Here is a 22194-nt window from a genome sequence, read left to right on the forward strand (position 1 = left end):
TTGCTGTGGTTCCATGGCAGTTTTCATCTTTTGAAATATCAGTCAACCTTCCCTTTTTCTGTGAGAGGCTAGACAACAAGTATTGGCAGACTGAATGCCCTTGGGGAAATAGAAACCAACACAAACATTTTTATGCACAGAATGCCAAATGGATGATCCATCTTGGCCTCCTCCAGTCGTTTCCAGCATTATAGAGATCAGCCTTGGCCAATTTGATTCACTCCATGTGATGTCAAGAAACAATTGGAAACACTGGATACCACAAAGGCTAAGGGCTGTGACAACATTCTGCAAAAGTACTGAAGGCTAGTGCTTCAGAACTTGCCACTCCCCTAGCCAAACTGTTCCAGTACAGTGGAGAGAGTGAGGACTGCAGATTCTAGAGATGCTGGAGTGCGGTGTTGGAAAAGCACAGCAGGTCAGGGAGCATCCTAGGAATAGGAGAATCGACATTTCAGGCAAAAGCCCTTCATCAGAAATCTGAACAGCCCTTCCTAATGAATGGTTTTTGCCCGAAACATCAATTCTCCTGCTCCTCGACTGTTCCAGTACAATGACAATACTGGCAGCTACCTGATAAGTTGGAAAAATGCCCAGCTATGTCCTGTATATAAAAAGCAGAACAAACCCTGCCTGACCAATTACCACCCCATCAGTCAACTCTCGATCAGCCGTGAAGTAATGGAAGGTGTCATTAATAGTTCTATCAAGCAGCACCAGTTCAGCAGTAACCTGCTCAATGACACCCAGTTTGTCTTCTGCCAGGGCACTCAGCTCCTGACCTCAATGCAGCCTTGGTTCAAACATGGACAACAGAGCTGAATTCCTGAGGTGAGGGGAAGAGTGACAGTCCTTGACATCAAGACTGCATTCGACTGAGTGGGGCAACAAGGAACCCTAGCAAAACTGGAATCAATGGGTGTGGGGGCAAACTCTCCACTGGTTGGAGTCATACTTGGCACATAGGAAGATGGTCATGGTTGTTGGAGGTCAGCCATCTCAGTTCCGGGACATCTCTGCAGAAGTTCCTCAGGGTTGTGTTCTAAGCCCAATTATCTGCAACTGCTTCATCAATGACCTGCCTTCCAGCACAAGATCAGAAGTGGGGATGTTCACCAATGATTGCACAATGTTCAGCACCATTCATGACCTTCAGACTCTGAAGCAGTCCATGTTCAAATGCAACAAGATCTGGACAACATACAGGCTTGGGCTGACAAGTGGCCATACAAATGCCAGGCTACGACCATCACCAATAAGAGACAATGTAACCACCACACCTGGACATTCACTCATAACCAGAAACTCAACTGGCCTCACCACATAAACATGGTACTATAAGACAGTAGGTCAAAGGCTAGGAATACTGCAGCGAATAACTCACCTCCTGAAGCAAAGTCTTATCCATCATCTACAAGGCATAAGACAAGAATGTGATGGAATACTCCTGATTACCTGGATGAGTAGAGCTTCAACAACACTCAAAAAGCTTGACACCGTCCAGAACAAAGCAGCTTGCTTGATTAGTATTACATTCACAAGCATCCACTTCCTCCACTGCTGACGTAATAGCAGTGTATATTATCTACAAGATGCGCTGCAGAAATTCACGGAAGATCCTCAGACGATACCTTCCAAGCCCACAAACATTTCCATCCAGAAGGATAAGGGCAGCAGATACATGGGAACACCACCACCTTCATGGTCCCCTCCAAGCCACTCACCATACTGACTTGGAAATATATTACTGTTCCTTCAGTGTTGCCATGTCAAATCCTGGAAGTCCCTCCCTAACAGTATTGTGGGTCAACCCACAATAGGTGGACTGCAGTGGTTCAAGGCAGCAGCTCACTATCACCTTCTCAGAGGTTAAAAATGCTGGCCAGCCAGTAACACTCATATCCCACAAATGAAAAAAAACACACTTATAATCCATTGTTTGCAGATAATAAATGGAAGCAAGAAGCCCAGTTAATCTGCATCTCCCTATAGCAAGAACTCTAAGACCACCATAGCAATTTCACTACAACTCCAACTGAATCAGTTCATTGAACATAGATTATCAGTTGAACATTGGATTTCAGGTTTCTCAAGAAATAAGAAATTCTTTTAGAGGCAGTAATGGCACCACCCCCACCACATGTAGATGATGGGATTCAATTGTCTATAAGCAAGGGTGAGCCAGTGATATTTGCAGCTACCTCTACCTCAATCACTCTAGTAGTCAGATATGAAATCATGAAGTGTGACCTTCAACATTTGCTCTTCTATGTTAGGGTACTGTTGAATCAAAAGAAAGTGAGGACTGCAGATACTGGAGACTCAGAGTCGAAAAGTGTGGCGCTGGAAAAGCACATTAGGTCAGGCTGCATCCAAGGAGGAGGAGAGTCATCATATTGGGCATTAGCCCTTCATCAAGAATGTGGAGGGGCAAGGTAGCTGGGAAGGCAATAAGTGGATGCAGGTGGAGGTAATTGTGATAGGTCACTGGGGAGAGTGGAGCAAATAGGTGGGAAGTAAGATAGATAGGTGGGACAGGTCAAGAGGACAGTGCCGAGTTGGAGGGTTGGATCTGGGATGAGGTGGGAGTAGGTAGATTTGGAAACTAGTGAAGTTGATGTTAATACCGTATGGTGAAAGGGTCCCAAGGCAGGAGGTGAGACGTTCTTCTTCCAGTTGGTGAGTGGTTTTGATTTGACAGTGGAGGCTGACCTAGGACTTGCATGTCCTTGGGTGAATGGGAGGGGAAGTTGAAATGTTTGACCACAGGGCAATGGGGTTGTTTGGTGCATGTATCCCAGAGATGTTCCTTGAGTTGGTGTTCTGTCTCCCTGATGTACAGAAGACCACATCAGCAACAGACACCAGTAGGTGGGTGAATGTGCAAGAAAATCTTTGCCGGATGTGAAAAAATCCTTTTGGGCCTTGGACAGAGATGATGGAGGAGGTGTAGGTACAGGTTTTACACCTTGTGTGGTGGCAAGATAAGGTGCTGGGTATGGAGGGTGGGTTGGTGAGGGGAGCGTGGACTTAATGAGGGAGTCTCACAGGTAAAGGTCGCAGCGGAATGCAGATGGGGTGGGGAGGGAAATATATCTTTGGTGGTGGGGTCTGATTATGGGTGGCAGAAATGACGGAGGATACTGCAATGTATCCACAGGTTAATGGGGTGGAAGATGAGGACAAGAGGGGTTCTATCCTTGTTGCGTTTGGAGGGGTGGGGTTCAAGGGCACAGGTGAGGGAAGTGAAGGTGATGCACTGGAGGGCATTGTTGATCGTATGGGAAGGGAAATTGCAGTCTTTGAAATAGAAGGCCATCTGGGATGTCCTGGAATGCAAGTGCACCTCCTGGCAGCAGATACAATAGACAACAGACAATAGGTGCAAGAGTAGGCCATTCTGCTCTTTGAGCCAGCACCACCATTCATTATGATCATGGCTGATCATCCTCAATCAGTATTCTGTTCCTGCCTTATCCCCATAACCCTTGATTCCACTATCCTTAAGAGCTCTATCCAACTCTTTCTTGAAAGTATCCAGAGACTTGGCCTCCACAGCCTTCTGGGGCAGAGCATTCTATACACCCACCACTCTCTGGGTGAAGAAGTTTCTCCTCAACTCTATTCTAAGTGTCCTACTCCTTATTTTTAAACTGTGTCCACTGGTTCGGGACTCACCCATCAGCGGAACATGCTTCCTGCCTCCAGAGAGTGTCCAATCCTTTAATAATCTTATACGTCTCAATCAGATCCCCTCTCAGCCTTCTAAACTCAAGTGTATACAAGCCCAGTCGCTCCAATCTTTCAGCGTAAGATAGTCCCGCCATTCTGGGAATTGACCTCGTGAACCTACGCTTCACTCCCTCAATAGCCAGAATGTCTTTCCTCAAATTTGGAGACCAAAACTGCATACAATATTCCAGGTGCGGTCTCACCAGGGCCCTGTACAGCTGCAGAAGGACCTCTTTGCTTCTATACTCAATTCCTCTTGTTATGAAGCCGGCATGCTATTAGCGCTCTTCACTGCCTGCTGTACCTGCATGGTTGCTTTCATTGACTGATATACAAGAACACCTAGATCTCATTGTACTGCATTTAACTTGACTCCATTTAGGTAATAATCTGCCTTCCTGCTCTTGCCACCAAAGTAGATAACCACACATTTATCCACATTAAACTGCATCTGCCATGCATCCATCCACTCACCTAGCCTGTCCAGGTCACCCTGTATTCTCCTACATCCTCCTCACATTTCACCCTGCCACCCAGCTTTGTGTCATCAGCAAATTTGCTATATTACTTTTAATACCTTCATCTATATCATTAATGTACATTGTAAAAAGCTGCAGTCTCAGCACCGATCCCTGCGGTACACCACTGGCCACCACCTGCCATTCCGAAAGGGAGCTCTTTGTTTCCTGTCAGCCAACCAATTTTCAATCCATGTCAGTATTTTGCCCCTAATACCATGTGCCCTAATTTTGCTCACTAACCTCCTATGTGGGACTTTATCAAAGGCTTTCTGAAAGTCCAGGTACACTACATCTACTGGATCTCCCTCGTCCATCTTCAGAGTTACATCCTCAAAAAATTCCAGAAGATTAGTCAAGCATGATTTCCCCTTCATAAGTCCATGCTGACTCTGACCTATCCTTTTACTGCTATCCAGATGTGTTGTAATTTCGTCCTTTATAATTGATTCCAGCATTTTTCCCACCACTGAGGTCAGACTAATTGGTCTATAATTTTCTGTTTTCTCTCTCCCTCCTTTCTTAAAAAGTGGGACAACATTAGTCACCCCCCAATCCGCAGGAACTGATCCTGAATCTACAGAACATTGGAAAATGATCACCAATACATCCACGGTTTCTAGAGCCACCTCCTTCAGTACCCTGGGATGTAGACCATCAGGTCCCAGGAACTTATCAGCCTTCAGACCTAACAGTCTCTTCAGCACCATTTCCTGCCTAATATGTATTGTCTTCTGTTCAGGTCCTTCAGACACTATTACATCTGGGAGATTGCTTGTGTCTTCGCCAATGAAGACAGAACTAAAGTACCAATTCAACTCTTCTGCCATTTCTTTGTTCCCCGTAATAAATTCACCAGTTTCTGTCTTCAAGGGTCCAATTTTAGTCTTAACCATTTTTCTTCTTTTCACATACCTAAAAAAGCCTTTACTATCCTCCTTTATATTTTTGGCCAGTTTACCTTCGTACCTTTTTTTTGTGTATTACCTTTTTAGTTGTCCTCTATTGTTCTTTAGAAGCTTCCCAGTCCTCCAATTTCCCACTCATCTTTGCTATGTTATACATTTTCCCTTTTGTCTGTATATGGTCCTTAACTTCCCTCGTCAGCCACGGCCACCCCTGCCTCCCCTTAGGATCTTTCTTCCTTTTTGGAATGAACTGATCCTGCATCTTCTGCATTATACCCAGAAATACCTGCCATTGTTGTTCCACTGCCATCCCTGCTAGGGTATTGCACCATTGAACTTTGGCCAGCTCCTCCCTCATAGCTCCATAGTTTCCCTTAATCAACTGAAATATTGTCATTTCCAATTCTACCCTCTCCCTTTCAAACTGCAGATTAAAAGCTTATTGTATTGTGGTCACTACCTCCTAATGATTCCTTTACTTCGAGGTCCCTGATCAAATCCGGTTCGTTGCACAACACCAGATCCAGAACTACTTTCTCCCTGGTAGGCTCCAGCACAAGCTTTTCTAAGAATCCATCTCGGAGGCACTCCACAAACTCCCTTTCCTGGGGTCCAGTACCATCCTGATTCTCCCAGTCTACCTGCATGTTGAAATCCCCCATAACAACTGTAGTAATATCTTTGCGACAGACCAATTTCAGCTCCTTATTCAACTTACACACTACATCCAGGCTACTGTTGGGGGCCTGTAGATAACTCCTATTAGGGTCTTTCTACCCTTAGAATTTCTCAGCTCTATCCATACTGACTCTACATCCCCTGATTCTAGGTCCCCCCACGCAAGGGACTGAATATCATTCCTTACCAACAGGGCCATCCCACCCCCTCTGCCAGTCCGTCTATCCTTACGATAGCATGTATAGCCATAAATATTCATTTCCCAGGCCCTTACCACTTGAAGCCACGAGTCAGATATTCCCACAACATCATAACTGCCAATTTCCAAATGAGCCTCAAGCTCATCCACCTTATTTCTAATGCTTCGTGCATTCATATAACATTTTTAATTTGTTGCTCCCCTCACCCTTCCTGTCAATCCCTATTTCACTTGACCTTATGGCATGATCCTTTTCTGAGTTTTCTGTTTCATTGATTCCGTTGTCTTTCTTGACTTCTCTTGTTCTAACTTTCCCTTTAACTTCCTTCTTAAACTTCCAGTTTGTCCCCTTCCCCCCGCTATTTAGTTTAAATGCAGCTGTGTTGCAGTGGCAAACCTACCTGCCAGAATGCTGGTCCCCCACCTATTAAGGTGCAACCCGTCCCTCTTGTATAATTTATCCTTACCGCTAAACATACCCCAGTGATCCAAGAATTTAAATCCTTGCTTCCTGCACCAGTTCCCCAGCCACACATTCAAGTCCATTATCTCCCTGTTCCTGTCCTCTCCAGCTTGAGGAACTGGAAGCAAACCGGAGATAACCACCCTGGATGTCCTGCTTTTCAGCTTTCTTCAGAGTTCTCCGAAGTCACGCTGCAGAATGTCCTTCCTCTTCTTCCCGACGTCATTTGTGCCAACATGCACCACCACGTCTGGCTCTTCACCTTCACCCTTGAGGATTTTCTGCACTCTGTCTGCGATGTCCTTTTCCTGGCACCAGGAATGCAACACACCATCCTCAAATCCCATCTGTTGCCGCAGAAACCCCTTTCAGTCCCTCTCACTATGGAGTCCCCTATTACCATGGCTCTGTGTGATGTCTGACTCCTTGGCTCTGCCTCCATGCCAATTTCTGATTGGCAGACCTGACCGCCTCTCGGACTGGCAGTGACGTCTGTCTCTATGGTTTCCAAGAGATTCAACCTGTTCCTGACAAGTACTTCCCCCGGGGTCTGGTATGCTCGGTGTAATAACCTCGCTGAAGGTCCTGTCCAGAAAGATCTCATTCTCTCGGATGAGCCTGAGGTCGGAGGTGGAGCAATTGGGAGTAAGGGATCATGTTTTTACTGGGATGGGGGGGGGGGGGGTGGGTATTGGGAGGAGGTATAGTCAAGATAGTTGTGTGAGTCAGTGGGTTTGAAATCGATGTCTGTGAAATTGAGACTTCTATTGTATGAAAAGGAAATCCTTAGGTCCTAAAAGGTAGACAAAGTCACAATTATGGCTGCTGTCTCATTAAAGAGAGACGACTAGTGCTGGCTTAACCTGAAGGTCATCATACCTCTGGTGAGGGGAGAGGTTGAGAAGGAGAATCATTCATGACAATATCAACTGGTGCAAGAATGAACCCATGCAGTTGGCATCGCACTGCATCAAAAACCAGCTATCCAGCCAACTGAGCTAACCAACCTCCTTAGGCTCTGATAACGGACACAGATCTCTTTCATGTCATTCAGTGGACTGACGCAGTAATGACATTAATTGTACTTCATTCACAGATTAATTTTGGTTGCAGGAACAACACAAATTAATAGTTTTAAACAACATCAATGCAAATATAAAATATGGGGGGACAAAGCCTTTCTCCCCAGCAGATTCTCCCTCTCTGACAGTGCTTGTGACAGCACTTTAAGGCAGCCTGAACACGTGAGGAGCCCTGCTAACAAATATGCACATAGCTTCCAGAGACAATGATGCTTTTTAATGGAGGAGGTTAGTAAAACTCGCCAAAAATCACCTTTCACAGCAACGTTTACCCTTTACAATTTGAGATAATTGAGTATCTTTCACTTTTGCCAGGTAATGCTCACTGGCAGAAGATGCAAGATATCATCAGATAATTTTAAGCACATTTGGAATGAAAATAAATCTTTAAACCAAACCTCCACAGTCAAACCCCTGGGTGCCTTTTAAGATACAGTTTAACACAAAAAAGTACAGCCATCATACTGTATAAAATTGTGTGTGGCAAACACAGAAAGGAGTCCAGCTGCTGAGCAGAGTCACTGGAATGTGTTCTGTAAATGTAACTGCACTACGTTGGGCAGTCTGTAAATCCAACTCAGTTAATCCTCAAGATTTATCACTAACTAAATTCCACCCTGTAAATGTCATTTTAAACAGCTGCCAAATTCTACACTTCTGACCTTATTAGGATGAGGAGTTCCACTGTGACTGAATTACACAATTACTTTAAATGTAGGCCTGGGAGCAGGATTCAAGATTGCAAACGAGGTTGGACATTGGCAGCAGTAGAAAGTCATTGCTCAAAGATACTTCAATGAGATGGCCTCATAAACAGCTCTGCTGATATTTTTATTTCCTTGTGCAATCCTTTAAAGCAGCAGCGACCATCTTGTGAACCATCAGGTTCTTTTGGAATTAATACATAGCTCTTTGCTCATGCATTTGTGGGCTCATTTACGATTGGCTGCAATGTTTGACTCTGTAGCATTTGTTGTTTTGGTGGCATGAGTATTGATTCATTCTTAAAGGCTTCTATGCTGCACATATGTATGACATTCACTGGACACCATTTTAGACAATAGCTTAAAAATGTGTTGCAGGATTCCTGAAGAAGGGCTTACGCCTGAAACATCAATTCTCCTGTTCCTTTGATGCTGCCTGACCTGCTGCGCTTTTCCAGCAACATATTTTTAAGCTCTGATCTCCAGCATCTGCAGTCCTCACTTTCTCCACCATTTTAGACAAGTCAGTAGTGTTGGGAGGGTGTGTTGCAGTTACCCAATACGTGCAGATCATGAAGTCAGTCAGCATATAACATCAGTTTGACAACTGTAGATAGTTTTCATCTCATCACTCCAGCTAATGGTCCCTCTTAAATAAGCAGAGCTGGACATGTATTGATCAGTATGAAGAGGACATTTCCATTAATGCTACTTAAACCCCAACTCAGGGTGAGCTGCTGATAAAACTCTACTGTCTCTATCTGAATTTGCTCAAGTGTTTGGCACTTTCCAGAGATTTTTTAAGTAGACAATGTTAATCAAAATGTGGTGCATGTTGAAAAGGCCTTGGTTTGGATTTTAAAGGATCTGCTCAGACCACTTGCGCTCTGTGATGGTTGCTGATAAGTACCATTTTACAAAAGGCAGCAACACGTCGACCTGAGCAGAGGAGGACAAGCTGCTGATAGACAGAGGAGAAAGGTGAGATAAGCTCCCAGCATGAGGCTATATCCACCAAGAATCTTATGGAAGCATTAATTTTACTCCCCTTATGACAAGAACAGTGTGTACATTGTCTCAGCCTTATAAAGGAGGTGTTCATGGAAATTTGACAGTTCCAGCTTCAATGCAGGGTACTGCACAGCACTGTTAGTGGCTGTGACTTCCTTCAGGTTAGGATCATTCTAGGTTGGAGCAAGTGACATCTGCAACATCTCCCAAGTCCTGATACAATATTACATCAAAGAAATGAATAATACTCTACATCAGGAAAGGGGAGTAAATCAAGCTTTCTCAGAGAGAAGCAGGCAGAGCTTGCACACAGTTTTCCAGGAGGGTAGGATTTCTTGTGGCTCGGGATCTCATTAATTTCAGACCCTTGAATTTGCAGTTGTTGCATCTGGAGTATATGCTGGGATGTAGCACTACCGCCTTGTATCATTTCCTGACTGTGTAGTTGTGTTCAGTACATTATGCTGGTGAACACAGCAAGCAGATTGCCTCCACACTGCACCTGTCCATTGTTCCTTCAGTATTTGAGCCACATCAAACCAAAAACTGACAAGGGCTATCCACTCAAGACCTCACTCATGTCTCTGGTGTGCAATCTGGCCACATAGGGCCAGCATGTGCAAATAAAAACATGACACTTTATAAAATCTCAGAGGAGACCACTGGAGGTTTCAAGCACTGTTTCTGCTTCCTGGACTGCTCTGCCTGCAACACTCACTACAGCAAATCATCATGGTCTGCTGTATTCTGCACAGCTCTCTCATCATGTCCCTTGCAGCCCAGGGATGTGACAAGAAGCTGAGAAAGGAGAAGGCAAGGAGATAACCAACACATCTTCTAGTTGGACTGACTCCAATCATATTATTCGACAATGGTTTCACAGAATACAACCACAAATCCAGATTCCACAACCTTCCCTCTGTCTTCCTCTCCATAAACCTGATGCAAAAAAAATTACAAAATAGCTAATCCAACCAACTTTGTCAAACAAACTATGCAAAATTCAATACAAAAGCTAATTGACGGCCCCATGGATTTCCTTAGTACTGGTCATGAAGATGGCTTTGTTTATCCTTGTGTTCTTATCTAATGTATGATGATGCTGTCACTTTAATAGGTTATTTTGTTCCTTTATTTGAAAAGAGGTTGCAAGGCAGAGGCACTGGGCTGGTTACTGAAGACCACTTGATAAATAGCTTGTGAGGTCTTGGGTTTTATTCTAATGCAGCATGAATAGGTGTGGCCAGCTTTCACAGATATAGATTTCTGGGTTTTGGTTTCTTTTTCAGTAGCATCAGAAACTAGTAGAGTCTCAACAGAGTTGGAAGCTACAGTGAATGTTTCCTGGCTGCTACTCTCTCTGAATTTTTTCTTGATGTCTTTTTCTCTGGAAGTGGAGAACTACATGTGAGAATCTGTGTTTGCATTTTACTTTTTTGCCAAGGGATGTGTTTATAGGATGTTACTTTATTGGAATAATTATTTAATAATAGTTATTGTATCTATTATTCTGTTAAGTTTTCCAATAGAGGTTTTATTCTAACTTAGTCTTTCTTTGATTGTATTTTAAATAAATTGTGTTTTGCTTAATGTTGAGTAGTTTGACCAGTCACATTGTATCTGGAACAGGTACCTTATATTTGCATATAAAATAAGAAAAGATTAGGATCTAGGCCACCATCTTAAAATATTTTAAAGGGGGTTTGGTCTGATCCGAAACAAATACCATCCCACTGGCAAAAGCATGGCTGGACGTTGCTGAATTTAGTGGGGACACTGTGGACCACCTCAAGTAGCTCTGGGCCATTGAGACCTTGAACTGAATCACTGCTATATGGACAGCAGTAGTCTGGGTTAGCTTTTGGATAGGCAACACAAGGACACCGACAGATTAATAGTCGAAGATAACGAATGCTATCATCAGAAGTCAGTAGGTTTGTACTCCATGAGGTCACCCTGGAGTGATGCATTGGCAATCCTATTAATGTGTTGCAATACTGCCGAAAGATCCCTAAATAACTTTTGAACATAGCTATCCACAGCCAAAATGGTAGCAAGCAAATATTTCATGATACTGGTCTTAGGTTCTACATTGGGTTGTGGAATACCTCCACAAAGGCTGGTACCCCATTACTAAATCACCTTTTAGTTACATGTGGAGAGCCTTTGGCACTGATCCAGCTCCCTCAGAGCCAGCTATCACAGTGAACAGGACATCTTACAGTTCTATTTATTTCTGTCAGTCAGGGTTCCCTGATTGGGGTTGTTGGACTAGTCCAATTAGGGAACTCCTATTTTATGAATTCCATCTGGCTGACTTCATTACAATCACGACATTTGGGTGACCTTTGGTTGTGCTGCAATGGAGTTGAAACACTTGCCATCAGATGCTGCACGACATTTATGAATGTTCTTCCAGAATTGGCCCTTCCACCCTGGAAGGAATGGTCTCTAAATTCTGCACAAAGTCCGATGGTAACTTGATGTTAGATCCTTCCATGTTCCTTGACAGTAGCTTTCTAATAAGTCTCTCAATGCACAATGTATTTATTTATGAATACCAACAGCATTTTCCTGTACACCACCCCAAAGTCCTCATCTGAGTTCTCTCTAACAAAACTCAGTACAGCTTCACCTTCCAGGAGGCGGAAATCTGGCTATCCTTTCCCTCTTCTTGTGCATGTTGATTCACACCTTCAAATCATACCTCTCTGCTACCTAATAAAGTATATACAGCATTTTGTATCTGAAGACATGGTGTGATATTAAGTGATTATATTTCTTCATCATTAGTATCCTACTCCTTGTGGAAGATCACTGCTGAATCTGATAGCAAAATGATAAAGGCACAAGGGCACATTTGGAATGAGGGAAGGTGGTGGGGGGGGGGGGGGGGGGGGGGGGGTTAAAAAAAAAGTTGTTTACAACATTGGCAACTTGAAAAAAGTCAGAAGATACTGCAGGAAGTGGAAGAAGTACAAAGTAAAATGATTGATTAGGTCAGAACACGCTCTCGCTTTGCATGGCTTTTCACCTTACAACTAGCTACAGTCTCAGTTTCCTCCATTGATGTAAGGGCATGCAGCCACATTGGTTTACATCTGCTTAGGTCAGACAACCTCTGGTTCTGGGTTGAGAGTGTATTGCTGGAAACGCACAGCAAGTCAGGTAGCATCCGAACAGCAGGAGAATCAGCGTTTTGGGCATAAGTCCTTCATCAGGAATGAGGCCTGTGGGTTGGCGCTGAGAGATAAATGGGAGGGGGGATAGGTAGCTGGAAAAGAGAGAGGAGGAGAACTTCTCCAAGGTACTTGGAAGAGGCTTTGAAATAAGGTTGAAACCAACTAGGAGAAAGTGAGGACTGCAGATGCTGGAGCTCAGAATCGAGAGTGTAGTGCTGGAAAAGCACAGCAGATCAGGCAGCATCCTACCCTAAAAAGGTAATCCTCCTCTCTCTTTCCCAGCTACCTATCTCTCAGCCCGACCCACAAGCCTCATTCCTGATGAAGGGCTTATGCCCAAAATGTCGATTCTCCGACTCCTCGGATCCTGTCTAACCTGCTGTTATTTTCCAGCACTACACTCTCGACTCTGAGCTCCAGCATCTGCAATCCTCATTTTCTTATAGCCTCTGGTTCTGGACCATCTTATCTACTGCAAAGGGGAAATGGGCCAGTGAAAGTGGTACAATGTGTTTGGGTGATGTGCCTTTATATTTAAGTAGCTGGTAGTGTGTGTAAGGTGTCAGATGTGGATGTGGCATTTGCAGCAGAACTAAATGTATGAGGGTGAGGTGAAGCTAAAAATGCTCAGCAGGAGTTATCCCTCATAATGTTGATAGGTGAGTGAAGTGAGGTCAGTGAATGCAGCTGTATGAGAGGCTATTGGTAGATTTGGAAAAATATGACACTTAATGATAAACTCACTTTCCATAATCACTTGAGGTCATTAAAAATTTTCCTGTACTACATCCGGTTTTTTGGAAATATACTGCTGACACATTGATAATAGTGGCTATCTACCGTCTTCTAAGTGCCCATATGGAGGGCAGCCTTGCTCTCCATAGGTGAAGAACTTCCCTTCTCCCTCCCATTTACTGCACTAAGTATCGCATCTGAGCCTGCCAGAATCTTCTGCAGCCAGAATGCACTAGAAATGGGCTGGTTGGCTTTGAGAGTGCAGTTTGTGTTCGGTAATGCTTGTTGCATGTGTTTAAGCTTGTGAATGATACATGCTTACCAGTGTGCTGCACACTAATATCATTTAAAAATAGTAGACTACAGGAAGTTTGCATGCTACATGTTCCACAATAAACAGATGTATGATAATCACGTATCACAATCTCTGGGCCCATTTCAGGCCTCATCTGATAACTCTCCAATTGAGTTTTTAAACTGGCTGAGAAGCAAATGAGGAACATGATTTCAGTTGGTAAAGGAACAAACATCTACTCAGCTTTCTGCCACAGAAAAGATAAATAAACCATGGGGAAGAAATGTGTTCATGAAATGCTGCTTCCTTTGACTCACCCCATTTCCTGGAACAGGCAGTGAGGTGGCCACTACCTATGTGGTCCATGCAGCATTTTTAAATAATAAATTGATGAAGAGAACCACGTTGGAACTGCTGGTGCTTATATTAGTTTTGGCCATATGATTGAAATTATTTTGGTACATTTCCTTCAAGGCTTGGACAGCTGCATGGGCTACATAAAACTAAATCGTTACAATTTTCTACTTCTGTGGAAGTTAATGTCTGCTGTTCGTGACATCCACTACCTTCAAAATATCTTAAGAAATGATCACTGGATTTTAAAATTTACTTAATATCTTCTCCACCTAGACTCTAAAGCATGGGTCCTCTCAAGTGTCTTTCTCAGTGTTAGCCCATCATTGGCCATTTTACCATCTTCAAAAATCAAAAAACTTTTCTAGTCTACTAAATTGTGTAAAATGATAATTTAAGTATTGTTTGTTGAAAACTAACATTAAAAAAGGAAACAATACCATATTTATATAATGATTAATATGCACTAATCATACACACTTGTGTAAATGTACTTTATCACCTATAAACCATTCATGTTCTCCATGGCAATTGTAAACCATTGATTAACCAGGTCACACACTTATTACAAGAGAAATCATAATAAATAACAATCAATTGAGAATTAACATTTGTGTGTCCAGAAAACATTAATTTAGGGAGCCACTTATAAAAATTGAACTGATTGTTAATTAAAAACAATCATAAAGCTAAGAGCATTAGTTTCCCACGTCCAGTTATAAATAACAGCAGGCAACAATAACAGGCAGATTTCTGACTAGGGACATCACTAAGCTAAACAAAACCTGCAGATGCTGGAAATCTGAATCAAAATAGAAATTCCTGGAGAAACTCAGAAGATCTGGCAGGGTCTGTGGAAAGAAAGCAGAGTCAACATTTTAGGCCCACTGACCCTTCTTCAAAACTACACAAATCATTATGCTAATTCTGCCTCCTACAACATTTTAAATGATTGGAAGAGTGCAATAACTATCTGCAAACACTTGACACAACAGATAAGATCGGACAAATGACCTTATGCGACCAGATTCCGTATCAAATCATAGCCCTGTCCTTGTTCTGCCCCAACACTCTCCTCTTACATCCAGGGATTTTGTAGCTCATAATCTGTTTCCTATTCTTCTGTAATACATCCAAACACCAAAGATGATAGCTTTCTTGATATCATGTTCAGAAAACATTTTAACAAGTTGTAATAGTGGATATTAACATCTTTTAAGGGCATTTAAGGATTTATCTTTTCTTATTCCCTTGGCTTGGTATTTCTACTCCTCTGTAATTTTCAAATCTTATTCTCTTCTCTCACTGAAAATAATGAAAGCAAAATGGAACATCTAAAATGGACATTTCCTGCCCTTGCATAACCTGCTCTCATCAAATCACTGTGAATGTGATCAATAATAATAATAATAAAGAAGAATCAGAACAGAATTAACATCCATGCATATATTTTGCAAACATTCCCCAGGTTCTCGAACAAATTTGCAGACTGAGTATCAAACAATTGTTAGCTTTATTTAGAAAAATATTCCAGTCTTACCCTTTCCATTTCTTCAGGAGACTATTAATAATCCCTTTCAGAACAGTTTTTTGAATATCTTGAGGCTAAAATTAACAACAGCACCGGATTGTTACATATCTTCACATGATTTTAATTGTAAACAGAACACATCATTTTCTTTGTAAATTTAATAAATAAAATGCATTGTGCCAGCATTCACAGTAAGCAATGTTTAAAAAACGAAGATATTGCTCAAACTTTATAAAGTACAACCAAGGTCTCCCAAGGTGTTATGTATGATAGGTTGAAGGTACATCAGGAGAGGAGCACTATTTTATGAAACACATTATTATTCTGCTGAATTATATGTGTGCAATTTTGAACATTACCTGAACTAAATCTTACTCGAAGTGGAGTTCTTTTTCAATCATTTAAGAACGTGCAATCTGATAGTTAAACATTTGGAAATGTTTTACAACTTTTTTTAAAAACAGTAAGTTGATAAAAATGCAATATCAGAAATATCTATGAATTATTCCAAACTTGCAATTTACTCTTCACAGATTTGTATTGCAGCAAGCATATATACAAATAGCAACTATTTCTTTGCGCAGAGAGTGAGGTGGCCCCAGCAATGTAACTCATTACTTTTAGCATACATCAGCAGTATAAATGCTACAGTATAAAAATACAGTGATGGCATTGTAAATATGGTATTCTCTAAAAGTTTTCTTAAGTACCTATCCCTGAAAGCGGTTTGATTTAATAAAGTGAACTTAACTTTCAAATTTTGCAAAAATGATTTTAAAAATACTCACTGTGTTCAGTAAGGTGTCATAGATACTGTTTATTAAATTAACATTAATGCCTGGATCATCTAATGTGTTGAAAGGTGCATTAGCACTTCGCTATGAGTTAATAAAAAATAAAAACGTGACTTAGCTCAAATGAAACAAAAAAATTAACACAGTAAAGCAAAATCTACATTTCAGTAAATGTTTATTGGCTTTATATGGCAAAAATAATGTAGTCCTGAAAAAAGAGAAAATGTAACTCTCATTTATTATCTTAACATAATAAATTCAAACTAAATGGAAGTTCAAAAATGTAGAAGATGCAATACCCATGCCACTGTTATAAACTTATCTCAATGCAGAAATAAAACAATGTCAAACATACATAAGCATAATCTTTTTCACCAGCCACACTTGCATCAAAGCTGGTCTTTGTCTTAAGGGTAATTTCTGTTTGGAGAGGTCTCCAAATTTATCTTATTAAAACCAGAACATCAAGCTTCACAGAAAAAAAACAAAAGTCATAAGATCCATTGGGCTAGAATTTATTTCAGGGGAAACAGCGGTTAGGGTTATTTCAGGATCCTGAATGTTCCCTTCCTACATACCTACCCACCACTCCCAACCTCCAAGAAGGGCAAAGTGGTAACAGACACATTTCAATTTCCATTGGGCTGTTGACTAAATTGGCCTGGAGGCAGGTGTCCAAATGTTGGGCAGGCACTGAAGCTGGAAGACCAAAGGGGCTTTCCAACTTGGGAGGAATGGAGATGGATTAGCAGGCAGCAAATAAGTTAAGATACAGAGAGGATGCTTCAAGATATGAAAACCCACCCACCAACCTAAACCTCTTTAAATCCTCAATTATAAAAAAATGACTTTTGTAGCTAGGCTGCCATCATGGTGATAAGGAGATGTTGAATGCAGTAGCTACCTAGGCAGGCAAGTGGAATCTCTGAGCCTGCTTGCAGTGTTGCATTCTTCCCCAGTTTGCCTCTGGGATCTACCTCCTGGCCATTAAAGTGACCCCAATATCTTCGGGTAACTGGAAGCTGACTGAAAAATTAAGGGTCACCTGCCACCTGAAAGGCAGTAGCCCTACAAGCCCCATTTCTGTAAAAGTTGACATGAGGATGAAGAGCAGACGGCTTGCATGCAAGCCCACAGGGCTGCTTTCAGCTACCCTCTGCCTCTGTTTCTTGCCTCAATGGAGGCTGAAGATCCAGCCCTTGGGTTTGAAGGGAACAAGATGGATGAAATAATTCTAAACGTTATTATTAAATTACATGAATGTGTGATGGTAAATTGTGACAAATGCAGGAAAAAGTTAAGAGTACCGGAAGTAAGGAAGTTCAAACTTTTTAACTCCTGATTAAAGAATAAGTATAAGTAGGACTTGTAATGAATCTTGGTTTTAACATACTGGATATCAGAAGAAGAAACAACACAGATTAGCAAAAATAAAAGGAAAATTGTGATTCATTGATGCTGCCATACCCACCTCAAGCTAACAACTAAGGAGGAGAGCACAACCTTGCAACGATCCTTTGAGGGATTCCATATTAAGATAATGTTATTGGATTCAGAATAACATCTGCTTATCGACAGATATTGATACAATATAGAGGTTTGTGTAGCAACTCAATATTAGAAAGAGGTACAGGCAAATGTATAAATTGTTAATAGTAGAAGTAATGGTCAAAGGGGTAAATAAATTTAAATACATTACTTATTTGATTATTAATTAGAAGTGAAAATTAAATCCTATAGTGAGTTATTCAAAGAGGAGGTAGTCAGTGGTCAAAACAAATGAGTTCCCCCAAGGAAAAGGGTGAACCTCACAAATCCAGATGTTAAAAATAGAATGAGACAATAAAAGGAAAACATATGTCAAATAGGAGTATAGGAAATCCAGGAAGAAATTAAAATAGTAAATTGGGAAAGCAAAGGCAAGAATGGAAATATGTAGGGAAATGAAATTCAGCAAAGCCCAAAGATATTTTACAAATGCAAAGAGATCACAAGGACAGTGTGATCTTCCAGTTGTTGGATTCTTTGACTGAGCATTATCATAGAATCCTTACATTATGGAAACAGGCCCTTCAGCCCAACAAGTTCACACCAACCCTCCGAAGAATAATCCATCCAGATCCATTCCCCTACATTTAACCCCTGACTATCTACATAAACTGAACACTGCGGCATGGACAATTCACCTAACCTGTACATCTTTGGATTGTGGGAAGAAACCAGAGCACCCAGAGGAAACTCACGCAGACACGGGGAGAATGTGCAAACTCCACACAGACTGTCACTCAAGGATGGAATCAAACCCGGGTCCTGGTACTGTGAGACAGCAGTGCTAACCACTGAGTCACCATGATCACTGAGTTTTATGGGAATGAAACATAGGCACCATTCTGAAATGTGTCTCATTAAATACAGATACCCAAAAACTTCAAAATAACCTGAAAATGTTGATTATCTTTTCTGTGCATTTAGAACCAAATCAATGGATAACAGCTAGCCTAAAATTATTACTGGAGCAAAATACAACAGTATGTGTTGTCTATTTACCTTGAAAGCTGCATTAATCTCCATGAAAGAATCAAATGTTGTTGAATAAAAATCATGTACAATTGTCCAGTCTCCTGATATCTTGGCCTTTTCTACATCTTCTCTGAAATTAAAAAAAAATCTTCTCCATTATGTTTGTTAATTAAACCAACAAGATTTAGTTTAATTAAAAAGCATATTATTGAATGATGAATGGTGCTATGTCCCTTAATTGTGGTCTATCCTGGTTCAGAACTTCTTTTCACTCCCAGGAACAGATGAACTTTGTTACATACAGATCAATTGAATAGAAGAAACACTTAACATAGTTCATGACTTCTAAATAAGAAACTTCCCCCTTTTGTAAAGTCTTTAAGGCTCTTCTAATTATCATAACTCAATTCAGGGACTTCTGGGAATTTCACTTTTTTTTTGTCTTGATAATATACATTGGTGAATCTTTCCATTCCCTTAAGTGGTGTGAGAATTGGTGAGAAAGTACAGCAGAAAGGGAAAAATCAGATTCTTGATGTCAAAAAAAATACATCTGATTTTCCGCTTAGGATTTAAACGGTGAGTTCTGAATCGCACTAATGAGCAGTAACCATGTTATGTCCACATGTTTGCTTCTCATTATTAACTAAACTCAGCTCAGTTCTATGAAGTTCAGACTCACTTCTTCTCGCATGACAAACTGAATGGTGAAAATTCCCGACTGGAAAGTCAGAATGGTTACCTGGTGGCAGCAGTTCATTGTTTGCTTTTCTGGGCCTTCAAAAACTCTGTCTTCACAACAATGTAGCTGCATGCTCCATGTCCACTGTTCTCCATCTAGTTGGTGTCAACAAACATCAGGTCTCTCCACATTATTATTGCTACTTTTGAACTAACTCCATATCACATCTGCCCTTACAGAATTTCACTTTGGAGCTCAGGGTGCTTCTGCTTGATCAGTTTACGCACAGGGTCACACATGCATCTCATGGTTCTTAGTTTAAATACTTAATGTTAAGTTTGGGGCTGAGAACCTCAGGGCTGATGAAGGGCTTTTGCCCGAAACGTCGATTTCGAAGCTCCTTTGATGCTGCCTGAACTGCTATGCTCTTCCAGCACCACTAATCCAGAACTTGTCTTCTCAACCAACCAGCTAGGGTCTGGGGCAGTCAGGCAGTCCCTGGCAAATGGGGAGGGGTGAGGGAAGATGTCACAGCTGCAAAGAGCTCCACGGACCACATAGTGCCCAATTAGAAAGTTCCCCAGCAGCTCCCCCAAGGCCACAAGGAGACCATCAGAGTCCAACAGGCAGTCACTCCATGAAAGAAGGCCCCATGCACTGCTGGCAAAGTGCTAGCATCAATGGGAAGGGGCCCTTAATTGGCTACTTCAGCCGTGTAATTAACCTCTGAGTGGGAGGGCCACCCTCCAGTTTAATGAAATGGTTGGATGGTAGATGGAAAATAGGTTAACCACCTCTGATTACTCTTGCTATTTTACAAGCCTTTCCACCTGCTGGTTCATCCAGAGAGGGGACTGGCAAAATCCAGTCTTCAATATGCATTGAATTGTTATGTGAAGACATGCATTGCTTAAATCTATAGCTGTAGGTACAGAACACCACTTGATTACTTATGTCGGAGATAACTAACTTGAACCTATCTGGCTTCAGGAATGCATTCAATATTGAGATCTAAAATGGGGTAAAGGGTTTCTTCCTGTTCACATTGAACAACAGCAAAATCTTTCACCTGATGCTGAAGGTGGGGGCAAAACATGTATTATATGGACCGTTAATTTATGTGATGCTGAGAGTGCAGTGGTTATGTTGTTAGACTAGTATTCTTAAAGTCTAGGTTAATATTAGAATTAAATTAAAGTCAAATTGAACATCTCAATGTGAGTTAAAGGGCCACTGTCACAAATGAAACTAAAAGTCTGACAGTGATCATTTTCATTAAGTTTTCATAAAAATCTAACTAGTTCAGCACTGTCCTTTAGCAATAATTACTTACCTTCCTTACCCATTCATTCTATATGTGATTCTATTCCACACCAACATGTTGATTCTTAATTGCTCTCCTATGCATCTCCTTGCAATGAATAGGATGGGTTTAGAGACATATGGGTCAAATGCAGGCAAATGGGACGACTTCAATTTAGGATAACTGGTGAACATGGACGAGCTGGACTGTAAGATGTGTTTACATGCTTTATGGCTCTATGCAGGCCACTTATTTGCAACTAGGTAAAAATAATGACTGCAGATGCTGGAAAACAGATTCTGGATTAGTGGTGCTGGAAGAGCACAGCAGATTCGAAGCTACTTGGATGCTGCCTGGATTTCGAAGCTACTTGGATGCTGCCTGGATTTCGAAGCTACTTGGATGCAGCCTGAACTGCTGTGCTCTTCCAGCACCACTAATCCAGAAACTTATTTGCAACTAACAACCAGGTGCGGTAGTTTAAGAAGCTAACCTAATATCAACTCTGTGGTTGGACAGTAAATGCAATTTTTATCAACAAAATCAGCAGGCCAAGAGTAATTTTAAAATATTCAGAAGATTTCTCATTTTAGGTGTCAATGTTTAGAACATATTGGGAACTCTCATGACTTGAATATACCAGCTGCTCAAAAAATGGTGAAATAAACAGGACTACAAGGGCTCACAAGCACAATACCAACAAACGTTAGAGGGCAGGGAATGTGCGGTGACCTGGTCAATGATTCTTTCCTAGATTTCCTGGAAAAAAAAAGTTATGTCTACAATCAAACTTCAGTAATCAAATTCCTTTTCGAATAAAATGCAGTTTAAGCACATAATTACAGTTTTTGATACTATTGTGAACTCACTAAGTAACTTATTAGTACTTTTGACAGTAATGGTCACATTTAACTCTGTCAGTTCTAAGTACTTACTGAAATTCCTTCACCGTTTTGGTATGAATAGGAAGTGCGGGTTCAGGAGGGATGGGAGCTTTCATTTCAGGGGGCAAAATCTCGATTGAGATGCGTTGTTTTTGACGTACAACTGGATTAATGGGTGGTAGATCTCGCACTGTAACAGAAGGAAAGAATGTCATGTCACAACTAATTTACCATGTAATAATTGGTCTTAAATACTTTATAATGTATCTAAGTTCTCCTACATGTTTTATTGCAAGAAAATAATAACATAATTTCAGCTTAAAGGAACTTTTTGTCTCATAAGCCAATATTCACTGAATTTGCTACTTGAAACAATTTATTGCCCTCTTTTAAATCCAGAATGAGGCAACATTTCTTAATTTCCCTTTCTTTATTACCTTCCTATTTTTGTTACTTCTCCCAGGTCATGTACTGTACCAGCTTGTAGGGTTGACAAGCAATGTGATCCCAGTCATTGTCCATCATTACTGTCATTGGTTACTTGGAAGTTTCACAAAAGAAACCAGTGGTTTGCTTTTTCTTCCTTCATGGAACCATCCAAACTCCATTCAGAATCCTT

The 22194-nt window shown here is 41.3% G+C and overlaps 1 protein-coding gene across 1 annotated transcript in view; it reads right to left on the minus strand.

The window, feature by feature from the left end:
* The window catches only part of hectd2 (HECT domain containing 2), a 104559-nt gene that overhangs the window by 48572 nt on the left and 33793 nt on the right, over positions 1 to 22194 (minus strand). Inside the window, exons 3-6 of the mRNA XM_072557782.1 lie at positions 21627 to 21765; positions 18734 to 18836; positions 16181 to 16270; positions 15402 to 15466 (exon numbers count right to left, since the gene is read on the minus strand). Coding sequence (XP_072413883.1) covers positions 15402 to 15466; positions 16181 to 16270; positions 18734 to 18836; positions 21627 to 21765 — 397 coding nt within the window. The remainder of the gene's footprint in view (positions 1 to 15401; positions 15467 to 16180; positions 16271 to 18733; positions 18837 to 21626; positions 21766 to 22194) is intronic.

The sequence above is a fragment of the Chiloscyllium punctatum genome, chromosome 38 (genome assembly GCF_047496795.1).
Source record: "Chiloscyllium punctatum isolate Juve2018m chromosome 38, sChiPun1.3, whole genome shotgun sequence".
Taxonomy (NCBI): domain Eukaryota; kingdom Metazoa; phylum Chordata; class Chondrichthyes; order Orectolobiformes; family Hemiscylliidae; genus Chiloscyllium; species Chiloscyllium punctatum.